This window comes from Tiliqua scincoides, chromosome 1 (assembly GCF_035046505.1).
Source record: "Tiliqua scincoides isolate rTilSci1 chromosome 1, rTilSci1.hap2, whole genome shotgun sequence".
NCBI classification, from domain to species: Eukaryota; Metazoa; Chordata; class Lepidosauria; order Squamata; family Scincidae; genus Tiliqua; species Tiliqua scincoides.
In genome coordinates, this window is record NC_089821.1 from 282,211,123 (window position 1) to 282,233,880 (window position 22,758).

General features: G+C 53.3%; 2 protein-coding genes across 2 annotated transcripts in view; both read left to right on the forward strand.

The window, feature by feature from the left end:
- The window catches only part of CAD (carbamoyl-phosphate synthetase 2, aspartate transcarbamylase, and dihydroorotase), a 34,848-nt gene extending 27,929 nt beyond the window's left edge, over window positions 1-6,919 (forward strand). The window contains exons 32-44 of the mRNA XM_066626788.1: window positions 141-331; window positions 557-697; window positions 799-870; window positions 1,086-1,233; window positions 1,394-1,441; window positions 1,798-1,952; window positions 2,083-2,157; window positions 2,242-2,454; window positions 4,588-4,713; window positions 4,817-4,972; window positions 5,063-5,164; window positions 6,241-6,335; window positions 6,666-6,919. Of these exons, the coding sequence (XP_066482885.1) occupies window positions 141-331; window positions 557-697; window positions 799-870; window positions 1,086-1,233; window positions 1,394-1,441; window positions 1,798-1,952; window positions 2,083-2,157; window positions 2,242-2,454; window positions 4,588-4,713; window positions 4,817-4,972; window positions 5,063-5,164; window positions 6,241-6,335; window positions 6,666-6,768 (1,625 nt within the window). The 3' untranslated portion in view covers window positions 6,769-6,919. The remainder of the gene's footprint in view (window positions 1-140; window positions 332-556; window positions 698-798; window positions 871-1,085; window positions 1,234-1,393; window positions 1,442-1,797; window positions 1,953-2,082; window positions 2,158-2,241; window positions 2,455-4,587; window positions 4,714-4,816; window positions 4,973-5,062; window positions 5,165-6,240; window positions 6,336-6,665) is intronic.
- Window positions 6,920-6,999: 80 nt separating this feature from the next.
- Window positions 7,000-19,766, forward strand: MPV17 (mitochondrial inner membrane protein MPV17). Its single transcript, XM_066626789.1, has 7 exons — window positions 7,000-7,086; window positions 10,752-10,867; window positions 16,258-16,350; window positions 16,722-16,817; window positions 18,670-18,702; window positions 19,094-19,146; window positions 19,257-19,766. The coding sequence occupies exons 1-7, from the start codon at window positions 7,014-7,016 to the stop codon at window positions 19,324-19,326; spliced, it is 534 nt and encodes a 177-aa protein (XP_066482886.1). The 5' UTR covers window positions 7,000-7,013; the 3' UTR covers window positions 19,327-19,766.
- Window positions 19,767-22,758: the final 2,992 nt, after the last annotated feature.

The following is a 22,758-nucleotide window of genomic DNA, read 5'->3' on the forward strand; positions in this document are numbered from 1 at the left end:
TGGGGGTGGTGGTGCAGGACTGTGTAGGGTGTCTGCTTGCTAAGCCCAGTGCCTCACAGCAAATGGGAGAAGAGTTGCAATGCAGGGCTTCCTTCACTACTGTGGGCATGTCTCTTCTTCTGCCTTCCCACTCCACAAAGCTCCCCATACGCTGGAAGAGAAACTTGGGAAGAACCCTCCTCCTGGCTTCCCTGGCCTGGAGACCATGCTGCCCCTCTTGCTGACGGCCGTTTCTGAAGGGCGCCTGACTGTGGAAGATATTGTCAAGCGTCTGTATGAGAACCCCCAGCGCATTTTTGGGCTTCCTTTGCAGGAGGACACCTATGTTGAGGTGAGGCCTGAGTCAAAAGAGCTGCCTGATGGGCTTGGGGGAGGGAGAGGTGGGGGGAAGGGGGTCTTACAGCCTTCGCTCAGCTGGTCTCTCTCTTCTGTCCCCTTTGTTTCCTGAACACTCAGAAAAGTCACTGAGTGCCAGGGAAGATGCATGAGATTGTGTCAGAGGGTGCAAGCACTTCTTGCTGGCACTAGTCACTCTCAAAGGGGCTTCTCCTGGCAGGTGGATCTGGAGCAGGAGTGGCTGGTGCCCACCCACATGGCCTTCAGCAAGTCTCAATGGACACCATTTGAAGGGATGCGCCTGAAAGGGACTGTGCGACGTGTCGTTCTCCGTGGGGAGGTGGTCTACATTGACGGGCAGGCAAGTGTGTGTTAGCCTGGGGGCCGGGGAAGGACTTCTTGGCTGCAGCTGCTGCTGCTACCCCACCTTGGCAGTACTGGTGACCTGGTTGTGTCTTTCAGGTTCTTGTACCCCCAGGCTATGGACAAGATGTGCGAAAATGGCACTCAGCACCAGCCAAGGAGATCCTGAAGGTAGGTGCTGGTGCTCTTCTGGGATTGTTCCCACGTGGCATGGCCAGGCTGGCTTGTGTCCTCCCTGACACTGAATTTGCTGAGGAAGGTCACATCAGCTTCCTCAAGTGGAGTGCTGGAATGAATGGGGGGATCATTTGAGGGAAAGGGTCCTGGGAAGGCAGGTGTGGCCACCCTGACCCTCTGTAACTTGTCAACTCTTCCCATTTTTGCAGACGCCTGAGCGCCCCCGCCCCACCCTGCAACCAGTGTTGGAGTCCTTGCGTGGCCGATCTTCCAGTCCCCGGCGAGCAGGTCCTGTAGGAGATGGACGATTCCACTTGCCCCCCCGCATTCACCGTGCCTCAGACCCTGGGCTGCCAGGTGATACTCAGTGGGATGAATTGGTCTGGAAATTTATTTTTAGAAATGTGGCAAGCAGCCTGTGTCTAGAGAAGGGAAGGCTGGTGGGGGCGAGCATTTGTGGGGTTACCTCTGTCTGTGTGATCTTTACAATTCTTCCCCATCTCTTTCCTCTGGGTAGCTGAAGACCTCAGGGAAAAAGCTGTTGTCAAGAAGACAACTGAAGCAGGTGAGAAGTTCTCCCCTTCTTCCAAATGTGTACTTCAGTCACCTCCCTGTTAAAATAAGCCAGCTGCAGGGGAGGAGTTTGTCTTTGTCTGACTCCAGATTGGGTTGTTGGAGCATCAGTGTCTGGGGTGGCAGGGAAGAGACAGCACACAAGAAGGGGCTCTGCAAGAGCAGTGCAGCTCAAAGAGTTGAAAAGTAGGTGCGGGGGGAAGCAAGACTGTTGGAAGAGCACCCTGCAGGAAAAAAGGTGGAGCAGCAGCTCTGCACACAGGCTGGTGCAAGTGGAGAGACACACAGCCACCTCTGCCTGCTGCTGCCATCCCTCCTTTCATTGAATTTTTCTGTTTCTTCACACAGACCTGGTCATGATTCAGGATGGTCCACTGTACCTGGCAGGCCCCTTACCCAGACAGGCCTCTCCCCAGAGTCTGCCACACCCCCAGACCTCACCTTTGCTTCATCCCCTTGTTGGGCAACATGTGCTGTCAGCTAAACAGTTCACCAAGGGCCAGGTACCTGCATATCAGTCTCTCCTCCCCCCCCCCCCGTTGTTGCCGTTTTATGTGATCCTGGGAGAAGTGCATTTAGGGCTGTACGTGTCGTTGTCGTCGCCACACTGATGCCGCTCTTCTTTTACTGCAGATGTCTCACCTGTTTAACATTGCACACAACCTGCGCATGTTGGTGCAAAAGGAGCGCAGCATCGACATCCTCAAGGTGAGGAAGGAGCTGGGTTGTTGAATCTGAGGGAGTGGAGGGACAGTAATGCTGACCAGGTGCTGTGTGGATTCTTCTCTGCAGGGGAAAGTGATGGCCTCCATGTTCTATGAGGTGAGCACACGAACCAGCAGTTCCTTTGCCGCTGCCATGTCCCGCTTGGGTGGTGCTGTCCTCAGCTTCTCTGAAGCCACCTCATCCTGCCAGAAGGGAGAGTCACTGGCTGACTCAGTCCAGACCATGAGCTGCTATGCAGATGTCCTTGTGCTGAGGCACCCCCAGCCAGGTGCAGTGGAGGTAAGATTGGAGATTTAAGTGGCTTGAGTAATGCTGAGCCATCTCACAGGGCTTGGATGTGTGTTTTGGCAGCTGCAGGTGTGTGCCTGCAGGTCTGAGCACATAATCACAGTGCTCTAGGAGTTGCACTGAACTGTGCACAGAAGACACTGGTAGCCAGAGTTCTGGTTATTAAAGCTCTGCATGGTTTGGTACCAGCATATGTGGAGAGTCATGTTCTGAATCAGTCTGCGTGCCCTGCCACCTTCTGAGGCATGGTGGTTGGGACACAGGACAGGGTCTTCTAAGCAGCAGCCCCCTGATTGTGTACTTCCCTCCCCTGGGAGGCGCAACTAGCCCCATTTTTGCCCCCTTTTAAACAGGCTAGAAAGCCTTTCTGTTTTGTTCAGCCTTTGTTTGACTCTTTAAGTTCTGTTGCTCATTGAAAATGTTTGTCTTGCATTATTTCATTTTATTGCAGTATTTTAAAGTGTGTGTGTGACTATTGTGTTTTAAGGCTTCTCATTGGTCATTGAAACAGAAGGGGCAGCCTAAACATCTTTGAAATAAACCTTCAGAATATGGTGGGTTGGGGCAGATTTCAGAGGATTAAGCAAATTATTTGAGAAAACAGGGCCCCATTTCTTTTTTCAGATATATTAATTTTATTTATAATGAAGAAAACATGGCCCCATTTCTGAGGCTTTACAAGAATTTTAAACTTCCCTCCCTGAGCCATCATGGTCTTTTGGTTGGCTTCTGTTTGTGATTAAGGCTGTTCCTTCTCTCTACTCTTTTCATATTGTAAGCCTCTAAGGCAGGGGTGCTCAAACTTTCAACTTTAGGGATGCTGGACCTTCAACAAGTGTATAGAAGAGAGAATTTCAGCAGGTGCAGCTTGTCATCTGTGGGATGACAAGTTGCACCTGCTGCAATTCTCTCTTCTATACACTTGTTAAAGGTCCAGCATCCCTAAAGTTGAAAGTTTGAGCACCCCTGCTCTAAGGATAGGGATCTGTGTGCCTCCTCCTACATTAAAGTACCATGTACACAGATAGTGTTATATAAATAATATGGGGGCAGATCCTGTTAATCAGTTAAAAAATGAAGCCAAATCTCTTGATGGTTTTGTTCAATAGCTGCTCTTTGGTGTTCTGGGCAACCAAGTCATTGCCTTGCAGCCTTCAGCTGACAGCAGTTTATCCATGGATCAGCAACTGAGCTGAACCCTGGGGTGTGCGTGTGTGCACCTTGATTCAGTCACAAGAAAACCCTGAATTCTTCTAGATTATTAAATTGATTTGCATGCTTTTGTAAGGAACTGTGTGGTGCTCTGGCAAAGCCCCCAAATGGTGCAGGTTCTGCTTCTGTTCCTTCCTGCCCCACCTTGCTCCAGCCATGAAGGCAAGGATTCTGCTTTGAAAAACTGCTCTCTGGGGAGTGGAGTATTACATACTCAGTGACTGCTTGAGCAGAATTGTGGAATGTGCTCCAACTTCTTGGTCTGTTCTCTGTGCCAAGATGATCCCTGCCCCAAACAGACATTCTGGCTTCAGGGTGACAGGTGTCATTTTTAGTTTAAACTTTTGAAAGACATTTTTATCATAACTACTCATGTATCTTGTTTGACACACAGCATGCAAAGTCCCAGGGCTCACATCTCAATGGCAGAGCATTCACAGCACATGCAGAAGTAGCTGAATCCCTGGCATCAGTCCTAGTGCCACCACCCCCCCCCCCCCCGAATTAGCTGATGGGAAAGGGACTGTGGAGAGCTGCTATCTGTCAGGGTAAACTGGGCCCAGATGGATGTTGGCTCTGACTGTGGACCAGGCTCATTTGTCTCAGGCAGAGAGGGCTGGGGCTTTGGCAGTTTCCACAGCAGCAACACAAACACACCCTGTAGTAATGCAGGGCAGAAAGAGGGTTGACTTCCTGTAAGCACTTGTGTAGAGGGATCTAGACTCACTATGACTTAATGCCTTGCAGGGCTTTAGACAAGGCCCACTTTCTTAGCTGGAGGTTTCCATAGATTGCTAAGATTGCTAGACTCATAGAGTCTTGCTGGCTTGTTGCAAGGGCAATCTCTGGTAGAGACTCAAAGAAGCTGACCCCATCTGTCTGTTCATTCCTCCCCTCTTGTGCTGTTACCAGCTGGCTGCCAAGCACTGCCGCAAACCTGTGATTAATGCCGGTGACGGAGTTGGGGAGCATCCCACACAGGCCCTGCTGGACATCTTCACCATTCGCGAAGAGCTGGGCACTGTCAATGGCATGACGGTAAAAGGTTTGGGGCAGGGCAATAGGAGATTCCAGGCTGACCCCCATGTGGGTTAGAGCATGCTGTTGGGGCCAGATGTTCACTGTCCCTCCCTTCTGCCAGATAACCATGGTGGGTGACCTGAAGCATGGGCGCACTGTGCACTCCTTGGCTCGCCTTCTGACTTTGTACCGTGTCAGCTTGCGCTATGTCACTCCACGCAACTTGCGCATGCCATCTGACATCTTCCATTTTGTGGCTTCAAAGGGGATCAAGCAGGTGAGCAAGGGAGAGAGTTCTGGCTTCCCCTCCTTCACAGCTTGCTACAGAAGCCATGACTGTTGATGGCTTTCTTTCTCCTCTTATCAGGAGGAGTTTGAGAACATTGAGGAGGCTCTGCCAGATACTGATGTGCTCTACATGACCCGCATTCAGAAGGAGCGTTTTGCCTCAGTCCAGGAGTATGAGGCTGTGAGTAGACCGGCACAGTCTGGCTGCTTGCATTGCTTCCTAAATATGTTACAAGGATGGCTATCAGAATCACCAGTGGGCACTGGGTGGGGGAGCTGTTGGGAATGAGCCAACCATGCTATAGTGCAGTGGTTCTCAGATGTTTAGCACCAGGACCCACTTTTTTGGAATGAGAATCTGTCAGGACCTACTGGAAGTGATCTTACGACGGGAAATGACATCACCAAGCAGGAAAATTTTTAACAGTCCTAGGCTGCAATCCTGCCCACCCTTACCCAGGAGTAAGTCCCATTCTATCATTGTTAAAAGCACAGAGCTGTAACATTTCTCCAGATGCAGTCACATACCACGGTAGCATCAAGTCTAATATATTAATATAAAATACTGAAATGAATGGGGACCCACCTGAAATTGGCTCACTACCCACCTAGTGGGTCCCAACCTACAGTTTGAGATACACTGCTATAGTGTACTCTTTTTCTCTCCCCGCCCTCAATTATTTAAATGCTGGAAAATTGGAGAAGGCTACAAGGTAGCTCTTACACTATTCATGACTCCAGTGGCAGCAGTGTCTGCAACAGTTCTGCTGTGCTCCCAGATCAAGCTCCTTCTTAACTGTGCTACTACCTGATAATTTTGCTGGAGGGAGCCAGGACCAGCATTCAGGCGTTTCTCACTTGCTGGTCCTAAGCCTCCCCCCCCCACCACCACCAATGGTGATCGTGGTGTTCAACACCCACTCTTCTGTTTACTTAAAATGGGGTCCTGCCTCAAGGTGGAAACCTGGCTCCTGCCAAACTGGGGATGCGTAGATTAGTAGGGAAGAGGCTGCAGTGCTTTTGAAGAACCAGCATTTTCCTTGGCAGTCTAGCTGGAGGCTGCTGCATCCCTCAATGCAGGTTCCCTCTCTCTCGAGCCTAGTCCTATGCACATCTACTACAAAGTAAGTCCTATTATAGACAGTAGGGCTTACTCCCAAGTAAATGTGGATGAGACTGCAGCCTGAGCTCCCCTTGGAGGTCGGGTAGGGGTGGAGGAGCACTGTAGCCCTAATGGTCTCCCCTCTCCCCCCTCAGTGTTTTGGGCAGTTTATCCTGACCCCTCACATCATGACCAGGGCCAAGAAGAAGATGGTGGTGATGCACCCGCTGCCCCGTGTCAACGAGATCAGGTAGGAAGGGTTGGGTGGCCACAGAAGTCTTACCCCACAGAAGAGGGGTGGACCCCAGTGTGGGGTACTGGGGGTGGCCACAGAGGGTCTTAGCCCCATCTAGGCCCTTAGAGTGGCGGGGGGGGTGAGGGCCCATCACCCTGCAGAAGGCTCCCCTGCCCCCTTCAAGGGCTGGGGGAGTCCTCGTGGCTGACCCCTCTGCTCTTCCAGACCTGGGGACCAGCTGTGTGGCCCCCTAGGAGCCGCAGTGGCAAAGCAGCCTGGAGGCTGGACGGCTGCTGGGGGACACACCAGGCCTGACCTCCCCTCCTTGGGGGGCTCTCTTTCCAGTGTGGAGGTGGACTCGGACCCCCGCGCGGCCTACTTCCGGCAGGCGGAGAACGGCATGTACATCCGCATGGCGCTGCTGGCCACAGTGCTGGGCCGCTACTGAGCGACCGGCTCCTCGCCCACCAAAGACCCGGGGCGGGCCTCATGCGGCGGTTGGGGGGGCGTTGCCGGAACTCCTCCCCCTTCCCGCTGTACAACATTCCGCCCCTCCCCTCGCTTTCCTCCCCTCGTGCTTTTTTCAAAATAAAGGACTCAAAACCATCGTCTGCTCTGATTGGCTGAGGCGTGGGAGGGGCGGGGCTACGGAGAAGCCGCTCCTAGTGACGTCATCTCAGAGCGCCGCTGCAGATGGCGGCCTTGTGGAGGGCCTACCAGAGGCTCTTGGCTCGGCACCCCTGGAAGGTGCAGATCCTCACGGCGGGTGAGCTGGGGGGGGGAGGAGGAGCTACTGTGCCGGCAAGGCGCGTGGCCGCCTCAGCAGGGGGCGCGCAGAGGTCCTTCGCTTGTCTGCGCTTGCAGCAGAAGCAGCTACTCGGCGGCGGCGCCCCGAAGCCGGCACCTCTGCCTTCAGGCGTGGTGCTTGTGGCAGCCCCGGCAGGCACACTCGGCTTGCCTGAGCGGGCCGTCGTCCTCTGCCCCCCCCCCAGCCGTCCTGGGCCTGCTGTCCAGGCTCCCTCGAGGGGAAGAGGATGGAGGTCGCACCTGGCTCTAGCAGGGACGGGTGACGGGTGGGGAGGCAGATGAGGCAGAGCCTCCCCACCGGATTCCTTCAACAAGCGCCGCCACCATGTGAGGTGTCCAAGCAGCCACCACCCGAGCGCCTCACATGGTGGCGGCGCTTGTCAAAGGACTCCGGTGGGGAGGCTCTGCCTCATCTGTCTCCCCACCCATCACCTGTCCCTGCTAGAGCCAGTCGCGTGTGGGTGGTGAGTGCTTGGGCGTCTCACATGGTGGCGGCACTTGTCGAAGGACTCCGGCAGGGAGGCTCTGCCTCCCTGCCCACCACACGTCCCTGGGCTCTAGGCCATGGTTGTGTAGCAGCCCATTGGCACCAATGACTCCAGCTCACAGCCCTTGCAAAATTCTGCACATGCAACTAACTTGTCCCCACCCAGCACTGCTTCCCACCCTGCATGCCAGAGCACAGCGGTCCATGTCATGCAGCGTGAGTGATCACTCTGGTGCAGTTGTCATGGATCACTGGCAAGGTTTGCTGCTGGCCAGGAAAATAGCATTTGTCACAGATTTGCATTTGTCACAGGCAGATTGGTGCCCAGTAGGGTTTTAGACTTCTCAAGGTTTGTTTCTGGACCCTATCAACGTACTTGTTAAAATATGTGCGGCTGCACTGCTTGAATGATTGCGTTGCCCACGTGAGCCTACCCAGGCCCTTAGATCCTTCTCTTGAGGTCTTGTCTGGACCGCTGCTGATACAAATTTGACTGGCAAGGACAAGGCAGAGCCTTTTTTGTAGTGGCACTGTACCAGTGGAGTGATTTTCCCAAGGATGTCTTGTTAGCCACCCAGTATTGTCTTCCTAAAAATATGCCTCTTCTGCCTGGTTTTTAATGCATTTTAGACAGATATTTTACTGATGAGATTTCACAGCTAACTGGGCTTTCTTGTTTCAGTTGCAGTGATGGCTTTAGTTGGGAAGATCATCATTGACTGTTGGCTTCTATTTTGTTATCTGTGCATTTTAGACTGTTTTGTGTTTTCTGCAGGTTTTATTTGGAAAAGCAGTATTGTACATAGACTAAATAATAATCATATCCCATGTAGATTGTTTAGCTTATGCTGTAAGCTGCTTTCAGTTCTCTTGGAAAAATAAGAGCAGGTGACCATTAGATAAAGTGAATGGGGATGACAGGAGAATGCCTATCTAGCAGCAGCTCGTATCTGGCACAGGCATGTGGGACAAACCTCGCCAGCAGATCTGGGAACACCCCACTGGCTGGGTACCCTGGAAGCCCTCTGTCTGGCCCTGGGACCAGCTGGTTGTGCAGCAACTCCTTGTGCAGATTTTCTGCCCCAAAAGGGATCCAGCAGATCCAAGGATCCTGCAGATCCTTGCAGAGCAGCTCTGCAAGGGCCCTGGACTTCCAGCACTTCTCTCAGCTTTCCTGCTGTCCACACTGTTGTAGGACATTCCCGCAGGTGTTGCAGAATCTGCTTGCTTGCTGGTAGGAGGAATGGTGGGAGAGCAGAGTTGGCAGCCCCCCAAAGTTCCGTGTGGGTGAAGTCATCGACCAGGGACTCATCACTCTCTGTGCTATTGCTGGCACAGAGCGACTTGCCTCCCCTTGCTCTTGGCAGGCCTCCCAGCTGCGTCATTCATGCGTCACCACCTACCCTCCCCAGTCAAGGAAGGAAGGGATGGAGCAGGGGAGCCTTTGCCACTGTGGAGTTATCAGTGCGCAAATGGGGAGTTGAGCCAACTCCTCCAGAGGAGTCTGTGACACTGCATCCAAAGAGAGAGGCTGAATTTCCCACCCAGGCTGAGCTAATTTAAAGGAGCATCCATTGGCTTTCTGCGGACTCTCCAGGTTTAGGACAGCCCTCCTGCTGCTGCTCCGCTAGGAGCCCTGGGGTCCCTTATCTTCCTTGGGGATTCTGAACTGGTGGCCCTTGACTTTTGGGTGGGGCTTCCTGCCAGTCATGAGGTGCCCTTGGACTTCTGCCAAGTTCCAGTTAAGTTTCTGTCTGAGGTCCTAATGATGCTTATTTAATTTTCCATTGAACAGTCATCCCTGATGTGCTCAAACCTTCTCCCAACACCCATTTGGGCTGCTGAGGATCAAACAAGAGGTGACATTAAATGCTCATGGTTCCTGTGCTGGAGCACCTGGTGAGATCCTGATCTTGTCTGGGCTGCTGTTGACTATACAAGGATATCTTCATATTAGGGCTGGTTTGGCAGAGCACTAACTGAGGCAGATAAATCACCTGCAAAGCTCACCAGTCTCTTAGCTGGAGCTTGGAGTTCATGGGGAGCTGGAGGCAGGGCTGGCTGCAGCTGCAGCTTGGCAGGTCCCCCACTGTCCTTGGCTCTGGCTGGGTCATCTTGCGTTTGGCACTAGGCACTTTCTGGAAGGGGAGGAGAGAGAGACTGGAAGCACTTTCAGGCAGAGGGCTTTGACTGGCTAGACTATGCTCAAGGGCAGGAGACTTGACGTCAGGGGACTCTGGCAGAGACTTTTGTCAGCCATGGAGCCAAGCACTAAGCTAGACCCCAATGCAGAGTGACACCAACCTGGCCCAAGATTTCACTTTGGAGTGGGCCAGTGAGCAGGAGTTCCAGCTATGAAAAGGGATCCTTTGGTGGTGGGGACAATCTTCTTCCTGGGCAGGTGGGCTTTTGATTTGAGTACTTTGCACTTTGGAACCCACAGGAAGTCAGCAAAGTAATCCCACTCCCCAGGGCTGGTACAGCTGAGTTTCCACTGGCCATAGACTGCCCTGTTGATTGGAAGGGGGGATTGGGACTAGAAGAGCCTTTTTCAGAGGCAGAGGATGGCTAGCACCAAAAAACTTGACAAGGTTTGTTGAGTCCAAGTAAGGAACCTGAAGCAAAAGTCAAAGTTTGTCTTTATTATGTTTCCATTAAACGTGTGTTTGCATCCATAAACAAGGCTGTGGCTTGGTGCCATGTGCAAACCAGCCCAGAGTTTGGCTTGAAGTTGGAGCAGCAGTGTGCCGGTTAACGGCTGCTGAACTGAGGTGAATAAGCCTCAGCAGATCTTGGGGGACTCTGGATCCTCAGGAACATTGTTGCAGCTTGGCCCAGGGAAGCTGCAAGCACCCTTGGTATTCTTTGTTGAGGGCAGCTGGGCTCCCTGGCTAGAGCAGTCTCCATTCTTGAGACAGAGCAGACATTTGCATCCAAGAGAAAGGGGTTCCTCAGGAGCCTAAGAAAGTAGGTGGAGTTGCCAGGCATGCTGAGCTTCAGTTCCATAGGGCTTGGGAGCTTTGCACTTTGTGTGACAGTGGGGAAGCACCTTGCCCGGTCTCATTCCCAATGTTTCTGCCTTTGGATTAGACAGGCTGCAAGCAAGATCTGTGAAAACAAATTTTGGTTTTGCACAGGAACCTTGGTGGGTGCTGGAGATGTGATCTCTCAGCAGGTGGTGGAAAGGAGAGGACTGGCTGGGCACAGTGGTCAGCGGACCTTGAAGATGATGACCATCGGCTTTTGCTTTGTGGTGAGTCAACAGAGGGAGGGCAGCAAGTGGGAGCAGGAGCAAAGGAACAGAAGTGCACTGCTTGCCCTGTGTCTTGGCTGGACCTCGTGGCTTTTTCTGATGACCCTGTCCCCTTTGATCACTTCAGGCTTAGGTGGGGGAGCCAAAGAACCCAAGTCCATGAAAATAGCACACTTTCTGTCTCAGCTGTTGGGGAGGCTTGACCTCAGTTCAGAAGGGCCACCTGAACAGGCCTGGTTCAGGTGACCCTTCTGCCAGTACATCTGGGTCTCCCTAGCCTTATGCAGTATGTGTTGGTGAGGGGAGGCTTAACCACTGGTGTAACAGCCCAATCCTATGCATGTCTACTCAGAAATAAGTCCCATTAGAGTCAATGGGGCTTACTCCCAGGAAAGTGGGGATAGGATTGGGCTGTAAATCTGCACTGAGCCGGGGATGAGGAGGTGGGTCCCTGTTGGCCTCCTTACATGTGGCCTTGAGTGCCACATGTATGATTATATGCCTCTGGGGCATAAGTCATGGGTGTGTCCTCGGTGCAAGGAGCTCCAGGGTCTCAGGGAACGCGTCCGCTCCCTTGAAGCCTTGGTGGCCGACCTGGAGAAGCGCAGGCAGGCAGAGGAGGACCGTGGGGAGACTTCTGGGGACGATCAGGCTTCGTCCCAACCTCAGGCGTGCAGCTCCTCGGCTGCCTGGGTGGGAAGTCTCAGGACTGGAGGACGTCATCCTGGAGAGGAGGGAAACAATCCCCTAGGGGGGACCCCTTCTCCAGGGGATGGGCCCGTATCCGAACGCACTCGGGATACTCCTCGGCGGGAGGGGGGTCGGGGGCTTCTTGTAGTGGGGGGATTCAATTATAAGAAACATAGAGAGGGGGGTTTGCGACGGATGTGAGGACCGCATGGTGACTTGCCTGCCTGGTGCGAAGGTTGCGGACATCACTTCTCGTCTAGACAAGCTAGTAGACAGTGCTGGGGGAGAGGTAGCGGCTGTGGTGCATGTCGGCACCAACGACGTGGGCAAGTGTAGCTAGGAGGTCCTGGAGGCCAAATTTAGGCTTTTAGGCAGGAAGCTGAAAGCCATGACCTCAAAGGTAGCGTTCTCTGAAGTGCTACCTGTTCCATGCGCAGGGCCAGCTAGGCAGGCGGAGATCAGGGGTCTCAATGCGTGGATGAGACGATGGTGTAGGGAGGAGGGGTTTAGATTCGTTAGGCACTGGGGAACGTTTTGGGACAAGCGGGGCCTGTACAAGAGGGACGGGCTCCACTTGAACCAGAATGGAACCAGACTGCTGGCGCATAACATTAAAAAGGTGGCAGAGCAGCTTTTAAACTGATCCCTGGGGGAAGGCAGACAGGAGCCGAGGGGCATCTGGTTCCGGACTCCTCATCCCTATGGGATGAGGATGGGGAGGTTAGAGAACAACAAGACAAAGGCAGGGTAGGAGAAGAAATTGGCAAAGGTAGCGTGATGGGATGTGATAGACAGTTTGGCACAATGAGAGGATGCGGGGACAAAGGAGCGAATAAGCAGCCCATCCTAGGGCATTCAGTGTACAAATGATTTTATGCGAATGACCGAAGTCTACGAGCAAAGGTGGGAGAACTGGAATGTCTGGTGACAAGGGAAAACATTGACATAGTGGGCATAATGGAAATCTGGTGGAATGCGGAGAATCAGTGGGATACCGCAATCCCGGGCTATAAACTCTACAGGAGGGACAGGCAGGGGCGTGTTAGAGGTGGGGTGGCCCTTTATGTTAAGGAAGGGATAGAATCCAGCAAAGTAGAGATTGAAGGTGGGTCCGACTCCACTGTAGAATCTCTGTGGGTTAAATTACCAGGCTTGTGCAGCGATGTAATACTGGGGGCGTGCTATCGTCCTCCAGACCAGAAATCGGATGGGGACCTTGAAATGAGGAAACAGATCAGGGAGGTGACAAGGAGGGACAGGGTTGTAATCATGGGGGACTTCAATTATCCTCATATTGACTGGGTCAATTTGTGTTCTGGTCACGATAAGGAAACCGGATTTCTTGACGTGCTAAATGACTGTGGCTTAGAGCAGCTAGTCACGGAGCCCACCAGAGGACAGGTGACTCTGGATTTAAAATTATGCGGTATGCAGGACCTGGTTAGAGATGAAAACGTTACTGAGCCATTAGGAAACAGTAATCATGCTGCGATCCGTTTTGACATGCACGTTGGGGGAAGAATACCAGGCAAATCTCTCACAAAAACCCTTGACTTCCGACGGGCAGACTTCCCCCAAATGAGGAGGCTGGTTAGAAGGAGGTTGAAAGGGAGGGTAAAAAGAGTCCAATCTCTCCAGAGTGCATGGAGGCTGCTTAAAACAACAGTAATAGAGGCCCAGCAGAGGTGTATACCGCAAAGAAAGAAGGGTTCCACTAAATCCAGGAGAGTGCCCGCATGGCTAACCAGCCAAGTTAGAAAGGCTGTGAAGGGCAAGGAAGCTTCCTTCCGTAAATGGAAGTCTTGCCCTAATGAGGAGAATAAAAAGGAACATAAACTGTGGCAAAAGAAATGTAAGAAGGTGATACGGGAGGCCAAGCGAGACTATGAGGAACGCATGGCCAGCAACATTAAGGGGAATAATAAAAGCTTCTTCAAATATGTTAGAAGCAGGAAACCTGCTAGAGAAGCGGTTGGCCCTCTGGATGGTGAGGGAGGGAAAGGGGAGATAAAAGGAGACTTAGAGATGGCAGAGAAATTAAATGAGTTCTTTGCATTTGTCTCCACGGCAGAAGACCTCGGGCAGATATCGCTTCCCGAACGGCCCCTCCTGACCGAGGAGTTAAGTCAGATAGAGGTTAAAAGAGAAGATGTTTCAGACCTCATTGATAAATTAAAGATCAATAAGTCACCGGGCCCTGATGGCATCCACCCAAGAGTTATTAAGGAATTGAAGAATGAAGTTGCAGATCTCTTGACTAAGGTATGCAACTTGTCCCTCAAAACGGCCACGGTGCCAGAAGATTGGAGGATAGCAAATGTCACGCCTATTTTTAAAAAGGGAAAGAGGGGGGACCCGGGAAACTATAGGCCGGTCAGCCTAACATCCATACTGGGTAAGATGGTGGAATGCCTCATCAAAGATAGGATCTCAAAACACATAGATGAACAGGCCTTGCTGAGGGAGAGTCAGCATGGCTTCTGTAAGGGTAAGTCTTGCCTCACGAACCTTATAGAATTCTTTGAAAAGGTCAATAGGCATGTGGATTTGGGAGAACCCGTGGACATTATATATCTGGACTTTCAGAAGGCGTTTGACACGGTCCCTCACCAAAGGCTACTGAAAAAACTCCACAGTCAGGGAATTAGAGGACAGGTCCTCTCATGGATTGAGAATTGGTTGGAGGCCAGGAAGCAGAGAGTGGGTGTCAATGGGCAATTTTCACAATGGAGAGAGGTGAAAAGCGGTGTGTCCCAAGGATCTGTCCTGGGACCGGTGCTTTTCAACCTCTTCATAAATGACCTGGAGACAGGGTTGAGCAGTGAAGTGGCTAAGTTTGCAGACGACCCCAAACTTTTCCGAGTGGTGAAGACCAGAAGTGATTGTGAGGAGATCCAGAAGGATCTCTCCAGACTGGCAGAATGGGCAGCAAAATGGCAGATGCGCTTCAATGTCAGCAAGTGTAAAGTCATGCACATTGGGGCAAAAAATCAAAACTTTAGATATAGGCTGATGGGTTCTGAGCTGTCTGTGACAGATCAGGAGAGAGATCTTGGGGTGGTGGTGGTCAGGTCGATGAAAGTGTCGACCCAATGTGCGGCGGCAGTGAAGAAGGCCAATTCTATGCTTGGGATCATTAGGAAGGGTATTGAGAACAAAACGGCTAGTATTATAATGCCGTTGTACAAATCGATGGTAAGGCCACACCTGGAGTATTGTGTCCAGTTCTGGTCGTCGCATCTCAAAAAGACATAGTGGAAATGGAAAAGGTGCAAAAGAGAGCGACTAAGATGATTACGGGGCTGGGGCACCTTCCTTATGAGGAAAGGCTACGGCGTTTGGGCCTCTTCAGCCTAGAAAAGAGACGCCTGAGGGGGGACATGATTGAGACATACAAAATTATGCAGGGGATGGACAGAGTGGATAGGGAGATGCTCTTTACACTCTCACATAATACCAGAACCAGGGGACATCCACTAAAATTGAGTGTTGGGCAGGTTAGGACAGACAAAAGAAAATATTTCTTTACTTAGCTTGTGGTTGGTCTGTGGAACTCCTTGCCACTGGATGTGGTGCTGGCGTCTACCCTAGACGCCTTTAAAAGGGGATTGGACAAGTTTCTGGAGGAAAAATCCATTACGGGGTACAAGCCATGATGTGTATGCGCAACCTCCTGATTTTAGAAATGGGTTATGTCAGAATGCCAGATGCAAGGGTGGGCACCAGGATGAGGTCTCTTGTTATCTGGTGTGCTCCCTGGGGCATTTGGTGGGCCGCTGTGAGATACAGGAAGCTGATGGGCCTATGGCCTGATCCAGTGGGGCTGTTCTTATGTTCTTACCGCATCAGACCAGAGGTGGGGCTTTGTGTGCTGGAACATTATGCCAGTGGTTCTCAAACTTTTAGCATTGGGACCCACTTTTTAGAATAAGAATCTGATGTCACCAAGCAGAAAATTTTTTAACAATCCTAGATTGTAATCCTACCCACACTTATCCCAGGAGTAAGTCCCATTTACTATCATTGTTAAAAGCATATACATAGTAGCCTGTTATGGGTGCAATCCTAATCCCTTATGTCAGTGCATTCTAGCACTGACTAAGGCAGTGCAGCTCTGAGGTAAGGGAACAAACATTCCCTTACTTTGAGGAGGCCTCCGTGAGTGACACCCAACTGCAGAATGCAGCACATGTCCCACTGGCACCACTATGCCAGTGCTGGAAATCACTGACGTAAGGGGTTAGGATTGTACCCTAAAAGTACAGATGTGTAACATTTCCCCAGATGCAGTTACATACCATGGTAGCATCAAGTCTAATATATTAAAAATATTGAAGTGAATGGGGACCCACCTGAAATCAGTTCATGAACCACCTAGTGGATCCTGACCCACAGTTTGAGGAACACTGCTCTGTGCAAAAACCATTCCTTTGCGTGTAGAAAATTAGCCTGCCAGGAAGAAGGGTTCAAGCTTAGCCACTTCCCTGATGTTCCAATTCTTTGTGGGATATTTTTCTCCCCAGGAGCTATCAGTCACATGTGTCCCCACCTGTACTCCAAAGTGGTACAGGCCAGGGCATTGCCCCTGGTGTCAGTAGAATCACAGCACTGGAAGAGATGTGGGCAGTTGCTTGTTTTGCACCAAGACCTCAAAGTGCCTGTTGCATCCTTGACCAGTGCTTGTCCAACTTTCCCTGCAGGGTCCAGTGATTGGAGGTTGGTACCAGGTGCTGGATCGTCTGGTGCCAGGCAGGACCAAAGCAACTGCGCTTCAGAAGATGCTGCTGGATCAGGTCAGGGAAGCATTTGTGGGCCCCAGTGAGATTTCTGCAGTTTGCTTGGCCTGGCAGAGCAGGCCATTATGGGGTTGGGGCCCTTAATCCCTCTGGAGATATTCCTTTGTGTTGCTCAGCTCTGCCAGGTGCTTCCCGTTCCTTCAGGGCTCCGCCAGGTGCCCATCCAGACTCTGTGGTTGGGATCGAAAGCCAGACCCTGATTTCTGTGGTGGAAAAAGGGCCCTAGGGCCTACACCACCATCTCTGTGGTGGTGGGGAGTGCTGGATTCCTGGGTGCCTGCCTCTCCCGCCTCGCTTCTTAGCAGTGTGTCCCAAACCAGCCCTGCTCTGGCTTTACACTTTGTCCCTCAATCCCCTCTTTCTTCCAGTGTGGGTTTGCCCCCTGCTTTCTTGCCTCTTTCCTGGCCGTGGCAGGTGCACTCAATGGCTTGTCTGTGGAGGAGAACTGGAGCAAGATCAGACAGGTGAGTGGACTTTCTTGAAGCCCCAGGGCATAGGCAGGGGTAGGAGGGCTGCAGGGGACCAACTGCTGCCTAGAAAGCTGCCTTCTGTTACACCCTCTAGCCCAGTACTGGCTGCACTAGCTGGCATCTGCTCACCAGGGTCATGGCCAGAGAAGTGTCTTTCCCCCCACTTGGTGTCTGAGCTGCTGCCGGGCACCAAATCAGGGGCCTTCGGTATGCAAGGCAGGGGCTCTGCCACTGAGCCAAGGATCTTCCCTCAAGCAGTCTTTGTGGGAGGTGATTAGGTGCAAGTCAAAACTGCTTGTGCAGTCTGGGTGGAAAGGCAGAAGCTGTGCATTAGGATGGGGCCCAAATCACTTCTGTCCCAGGCAGGACCATCTGGGGTGCTCCTAGTTCTAGCCTAAAGGCTTGTGGCCCTTTGAGTCACAATGTTGATTCACCCTCCCACCAATGCTGCCTGCTTCCCTGCCAGTTGTCCAGCAGCTTCCGCAGGTGCCTGAGTCACCAAGATCGCCTTGGCCAATCACATGCAGTCCTGCGCCCCCTTATGATGTGCCAACAGTCAGATGTCCTTGTGAGATGAGATGCTTAGTCTTTTTTTCCCTGCCCTGCACAGAACTCTTGTAGTGCGTGTGGAGTGAGAACCTTTTCTTGTCTGCCAAGCAGAGATGAAGCATGAGCGTGTGACTCTGCCAAGAGCCTTCCTTCAGAGGAGCGCCATCAGTGGGAGGGAGGGAGGAGCACTTCTATCCTCACAGTCCTGATCTGGGCAGACTCCTGATGGGGAGATTGGCACAACTGCACTCCACCTTCCTGTCTTGCATATGAGCCGCTTTAAAACATGGGTATCCTACCTTTCTTGCCCCCAGGTCACCAAAGGCAGCTTACAAAGCAGTATTAATAAGCAGCAGCAATGCTAAGCAGAAAGGAAGGATGAAGGAAGGTTGTGTTACAGGAATCCAAACTGGAAGCCAACCCATGGAGCCACAGCCATCGTGAGCCGCCTGGCTCAGTCTAGCTTAGCACTGTCTACACTAACTGGCAGAGGCTCTCAGGCAAGGAGGGGTCTTTCCCACTGAAATTGGAATTGAGACCTCATGCGTGGGGGAGGGGGAATTCTGCCACTGCATTTCAGTTCCCAAGGTAATTAGCTTTAATATCCACCTGAGTACAGAGCCAGTCTTGGCCTCAGAAGCTACTAAGGAGGGGTGGGCTTTCATAAAAGAGGAGTGACTCCTTGCTCTCTTCTGAACCTTTGGGTGCCTGCCTTCAGCAGCTGAGAGGGTGCCTCCTTTTACATTGTGTTGGGCGCAAGATGCCACTTTGTCATCTTCCCAGGAAACAGGGAGTGTCTGCAATCAGCAAAATGATTCAGCATCCCTCATCTCCCCCCACCTCTTCAGGAGCACAGTCAGGCTGGAGAAAGGCAGGTGGCCTCCCTCCCAAGGGCTGTCTTTGCTGCTATAGTTACGTTTTCCAAGTGCCTTCTGGAACACACGTGTGAGGAGACGGTCCTGGGGGGCAGGCGGACTGGGGATTTATGAAAATGACCAAGAGCCTGGCAGGGCCTGAAAGGCTGGTGTCCACATACTTGAGCTGCAGTCTTCTTCACTCAGTTTTAAACGTTCAAAAGGAGAGGAGCAGCTTCCCATTCATCTTCCACATTGTTGGTGCCTTGTTGAGGGAAACTGTAAAGGGAAGAGTTGGGCTAAAAAAGGGAGCACCACTGCAGAGGTTACCTGGGAGGCTCTGAATTGAGGGTTGGGGCGGGCAGGGCCCTGGGATGACATTCCACACTAGCCACCATTCCCCGAGTCTCCTGACTCCATGTCTTTCTGCTGCTCTCTTGCAGGACTACCGTGATGCCCTCATCACCAACTACTATGTGAGTGGCTCTCCTGCCTCCTCTCTGCTAGGGCCTCTCTGATCACCTTCCTGGGCAGCAGCTGGATTTGGCATCTCCGTTCAACTGCCTTGGCTGGTGGGAGTTTGGAAGGAAAGGCAGGGGCACAGTGGCCATGCTGCCTCACTGCCTCCTAGGACCCTGTGAGGAAGCAGGCTCTGTCAGGGTTAGAGTCAACTGGCCTGGCCCCTCACTGGTTGGTTCAAGATTCAGCAGTTGACTTCCCAGGTCTCCTGGCAGTTTGCAACCCCACCTTCTTTTGCTAGCCCTAAAGAGCCCTTCCGTGAGCAATTAGCATGGGCTTGGGCAGCAGCGCAGGGACTGCAATTGCTTTTGGCCGATGCTTCTTATCTTGCTGTGTTTCTTACTTCAGATCTGGCCGGCTGTGCAAGTAGCCAACTTCTATTTCATCCCCTTGAACTACAGGTAGGAGCTGTTGCTTGCCATTCCATGCTGATCAGGCCAGGCCAAGCCCCCACACTTAAATGAGGTCTGTACTGGTCCCTTCCCCACCCTTCTTCTTTCTTTCCTTCCAGGCTGGCTGTTGTCCAGTGTGTTGCCATTGTCTGGAACGCCTACCTCTCATGGAAGACCAACCAACTATGACCTGGTGTTGGGGAGAGACTGGGGCCTTTCCTGACAGCCAGTCTGGCCATCTCAGTGTGCTTGCACTTCTTCCATCCTTCCTGGCCCCTGTTCCCAGCTTGTCACACATTGCCCTTCCTTCCACATTGCTCCTCTGGTAGCTGGACGAGAGACATGGTCTTGGATGGTTGTTTGTGGTAAGGTGAGCCAGCCTGCTGCCCTACCTCTGCCACAGGCCGGCTGCACCTACATCCTTGCTGCTCATTTGGCAGAAAGCAGCCTGGACCCTGTTGGAACAGAGCCTTATACCAGGGCTGGTGCCAGGCTAATTTGTGTCCTAGGAAGGCTAACTACTTGCACCTCTTCCCCCCAATTGCTAACTTCAATTTTTATAATTATATTTCATAGCACCATTGTGGTATTGATCTTAAAATAATAAACAGTAATAAGTTGCATTTTCACATGGGTTTAAAAAATGAATCTGTATGGAACTGTGACCCTTAAATGTCACTACTGTGCCCTAGGCATCTTGTCTAGTTGGGCTGATGGTAGTACCAGCCTTTCTTACGCCACCCACCTACTCTCAGTCATTTACTCAGTTGGTTCAGTTTTACAGAGGAAAACTGACCCTCAGAAAGACTCCAGTCTCTTGCCGCTGGGCTGGGCTGGTTCTGGGCTCATCAGAGCTTTGAAGAAACTAACCAAAGGGTGTGGGGAACGGTAAAAGACTTTGCTCTGTATGCAATAGGCCAGGGCCAGGCTTTGGGCAAAGGCAGCTGCCTTGTGTGGGGACAGCATTAGGCTGTGCTTTAGGTGGGATGCTGCACAGTGAAGGAAGCAATCCGCTGTCCTTGTCTCTGCACTGGGGGCCAGGAGTTGCCTTAAGGCCCGCGACTGCTCGAGAGCTGAGGCAGGCTTGAGACCAGCCCTCTGGGGACTGCAGGGAACCAAGGGGGGGGGGAGTGGGACGGAGCTGGTGTTGGAGAACGTGGCGGGGGCCCTGCTGGGGCGAGGCAGGCTTGCAGGGCAGGCGCCGCTCAGGCTCGGGCGGACGGCCAATCAGCGCGATCCCGGCCCTGCCTGGCTGGTGTTTGCCCAAGAGCGAAGCGGCTGTTTGCTTTGCGTCTCCCGCCTGCGCTGCAGACAGGCCGCCTCTCGCTGGCTCGCTTGGGGTCGCCGCGCTGCTCCTGGCTCGTCCTGGCAGCCCAGCTCCCACCCCCGCACAGAGGCAGGACGGGCTGACTGGGGCGCGCTCCTGGACGCCGCGTCGAGCGGGGGCGAAAGACCCGCTTCCAGCTCCAGCCTGGAAGCCCAGCCAATGGAAGGCGAGCTGGGGGTCGCGCCTGCCTCCCCCGGGATGCCAGTGCTGCGCTTTCTCAGCCCCGCCTGCCTTCAGTGGCCGCTCTGTCGAGCCCCGGGGCCATCGTCAGTCGCCTCCAGAACCGCCGCCCCCACTGAAACGCGGGGGGGGGGTTCTGCTCAACCCCCCTTGAGCAGCTCCTGCTCAAGCCCTTTTGCCCTCTCCCTCCAGACTGCCCTTCCTCCTTCCACTACCTGCGCACCTCCGCCGTCGGGAATATTCCTGCCACTCTCCCTGTTTTGCCCGCGTCTCTCCCCCCTTGTGAGCACTTAGGGGCAGGGACCTGCCTGCTCTTTTCTGTGTGGTGCCCAATGCACTCTAATGGCGCTGTAGAAGTAAAGACTGCGAGGATATCGGTCAGGGCCGGACTCCTCCGAGGGGGAGGGCTGCTCTTTGCTCCATATTTCTTTTGGTGCTGTGGCGCGGTCGGTCAGCCGCCGGCCCCCCCCCCCGTCTCAATACACAAAAGCCCCAAAGTGGCGCCAGCATCGCGGCCCCCCGCTCCCCCAGAGGTGCAAGCCCACTTCTGACGCATACCCGCTGGGCAGGCTGGTGGCGACCAGCAGATTGGGGGGGGGGTGCAAGAGAGCGCCGCGCAAGGGAAACTCGAACCTGCCGCCTCCACCCGAGTTAGGCTGCAGGAGCTGCTTGGCTGGGGGAAAGGCACGTCCTGGTCTCCGAGGAGGCTGGGGGCTGTCCGTGGCAGGCTGTGGTGGTGGGCGACTGGAACTGCGAAGGGACCGATGCACGTGTCTCATGCAGTCCCGGTCTGGGAATGCAGCCCACCGGGAGCGGCAAAGGGGGCCACTAGGCAGGACTCCGAGCCGACCATCGCGCCGCACGGAGAGCAGCAGCGCCTCCTAACCTGAAAGAGACCGACCCGCTAAAATTTCTTTCAGGGCTGGCACTGTTTCCCCCCCACCTCCCCCTGTTGGAGCTTGGTGCAACTCCGACTGCTGTCCAGAGGTGGCAGGATACTGTCCTGAAAGGGTTAAGCCATGGCCCAGTGACCCTACATTTTACCTGTCCCCTTTGGATGACCTATGTGGGGGTGTGGCCCAGACACTATAACCTTCCCTTCTGCTCCTCTCTTCCCCTCTTCCTCACTGAACACTGATCTGACAAGATGGGTCACAGCAGGGCTCTGCTGGCGATGCCATCTTGACCACATGGCACACGCAGGATGAGGCAGCTCCAGGGCCTTGTTATCTCAAGTTTAGTGTAACCTCTGATCATAATCAGATGCTGTAACATATGCTTCTATGGAACCGTGAGTAAATGACTTCTTTTGCAACTTCAACCAGCCATTGCCATTTGTCTTTCTTGATTAGCAGTCAGCCGGGTGTGGGAGGCTCCCTTGGGTTGATTCCCAGCAAAAGGAGGGGGGGGGGTTCTGCTGCTGAAGCTACTCTGCTTACCCCCTAAAGAGGAAACCAATTTTTTAAGATTCCTCCAACACCCGCGCCTCTCCTGGCGAGCTCTGCGGTCGACACCCTGGAAAGCAGCGTGCAAGCCGTCCAGTCTGGGCCCAGGCCACCCAGTTCGCTCCGGACCCCTGCATCTCTGCCTGCGCTCGCCTCTCCAGCCCACAGTGTCCAAAGCCAAATGTCCTCCGGTGGCTGAGGGGCCCGGCCCCCCGCACTGCATTGGTGTGTGCTGCCCGCAGAGCACACGCCTCCGCTGCCAGCTGTTGCCTCTTGGTTTGGATGCAGGTGGTGGTGGGAGTGAACTGGGCAGAGGGGCGTGTAGGGGCAGCCTGCGCTGAGCAGAGCACGTGTTTGGAGTGCAGACGAGGCTCTCAGGTAGCCCGGCTGGAGAGAGGGAGTGCCTGAACTCTCCCTGCAAACGGCCCCCCTCCCCTTCTGAGCTATGCCGGGGGGGGGGGGGCAAAACGGAGACGAACTCCTGGAATGGCTCCGAAGCGGACGAGGGCCGCTTGCAGGGCGCCTTCAGGCACCTGCAAAACTTAGTGCTTTGCATCCTCTCTAGGTACGCCACTGGCTGAAAAAAAAAAAAAAGACATTTCCAACGCCTTGGAGAGTGTTGCGGGGGGGCAGGGGGGCGTCTATAGCAGGAAGCGCAGGGCAACTGGG

What these genes read in the sequence shown, in the direction of transcription:
- MPV17 (XM_066626789.1), top strand. Translation starts at nt 7,014, where the DNA reads ATGGCGGCCTTGTGGAGGGCCTACCAGAGGCTCTTGGCTCGGCACCCC. An exon ending in CCCTCATCACCAACTACTAT is followed by an intron (nt 18,703 to 19,093) that starts GTGAGTGGCTCT and finishes TTCTTACTTCAG; the next exon opens with ATCTGGCCGGCTGTGCAAGT. An exon ending in TTCATCCCCTTGAACTACAG is followed by an intron (nt 19,147 to 19,256) that starts GTAGGAGCTGTT and finishes CTTTCCTTCCAG; the next exon opens with GCTGGCTGTTGTCCAGTGTG.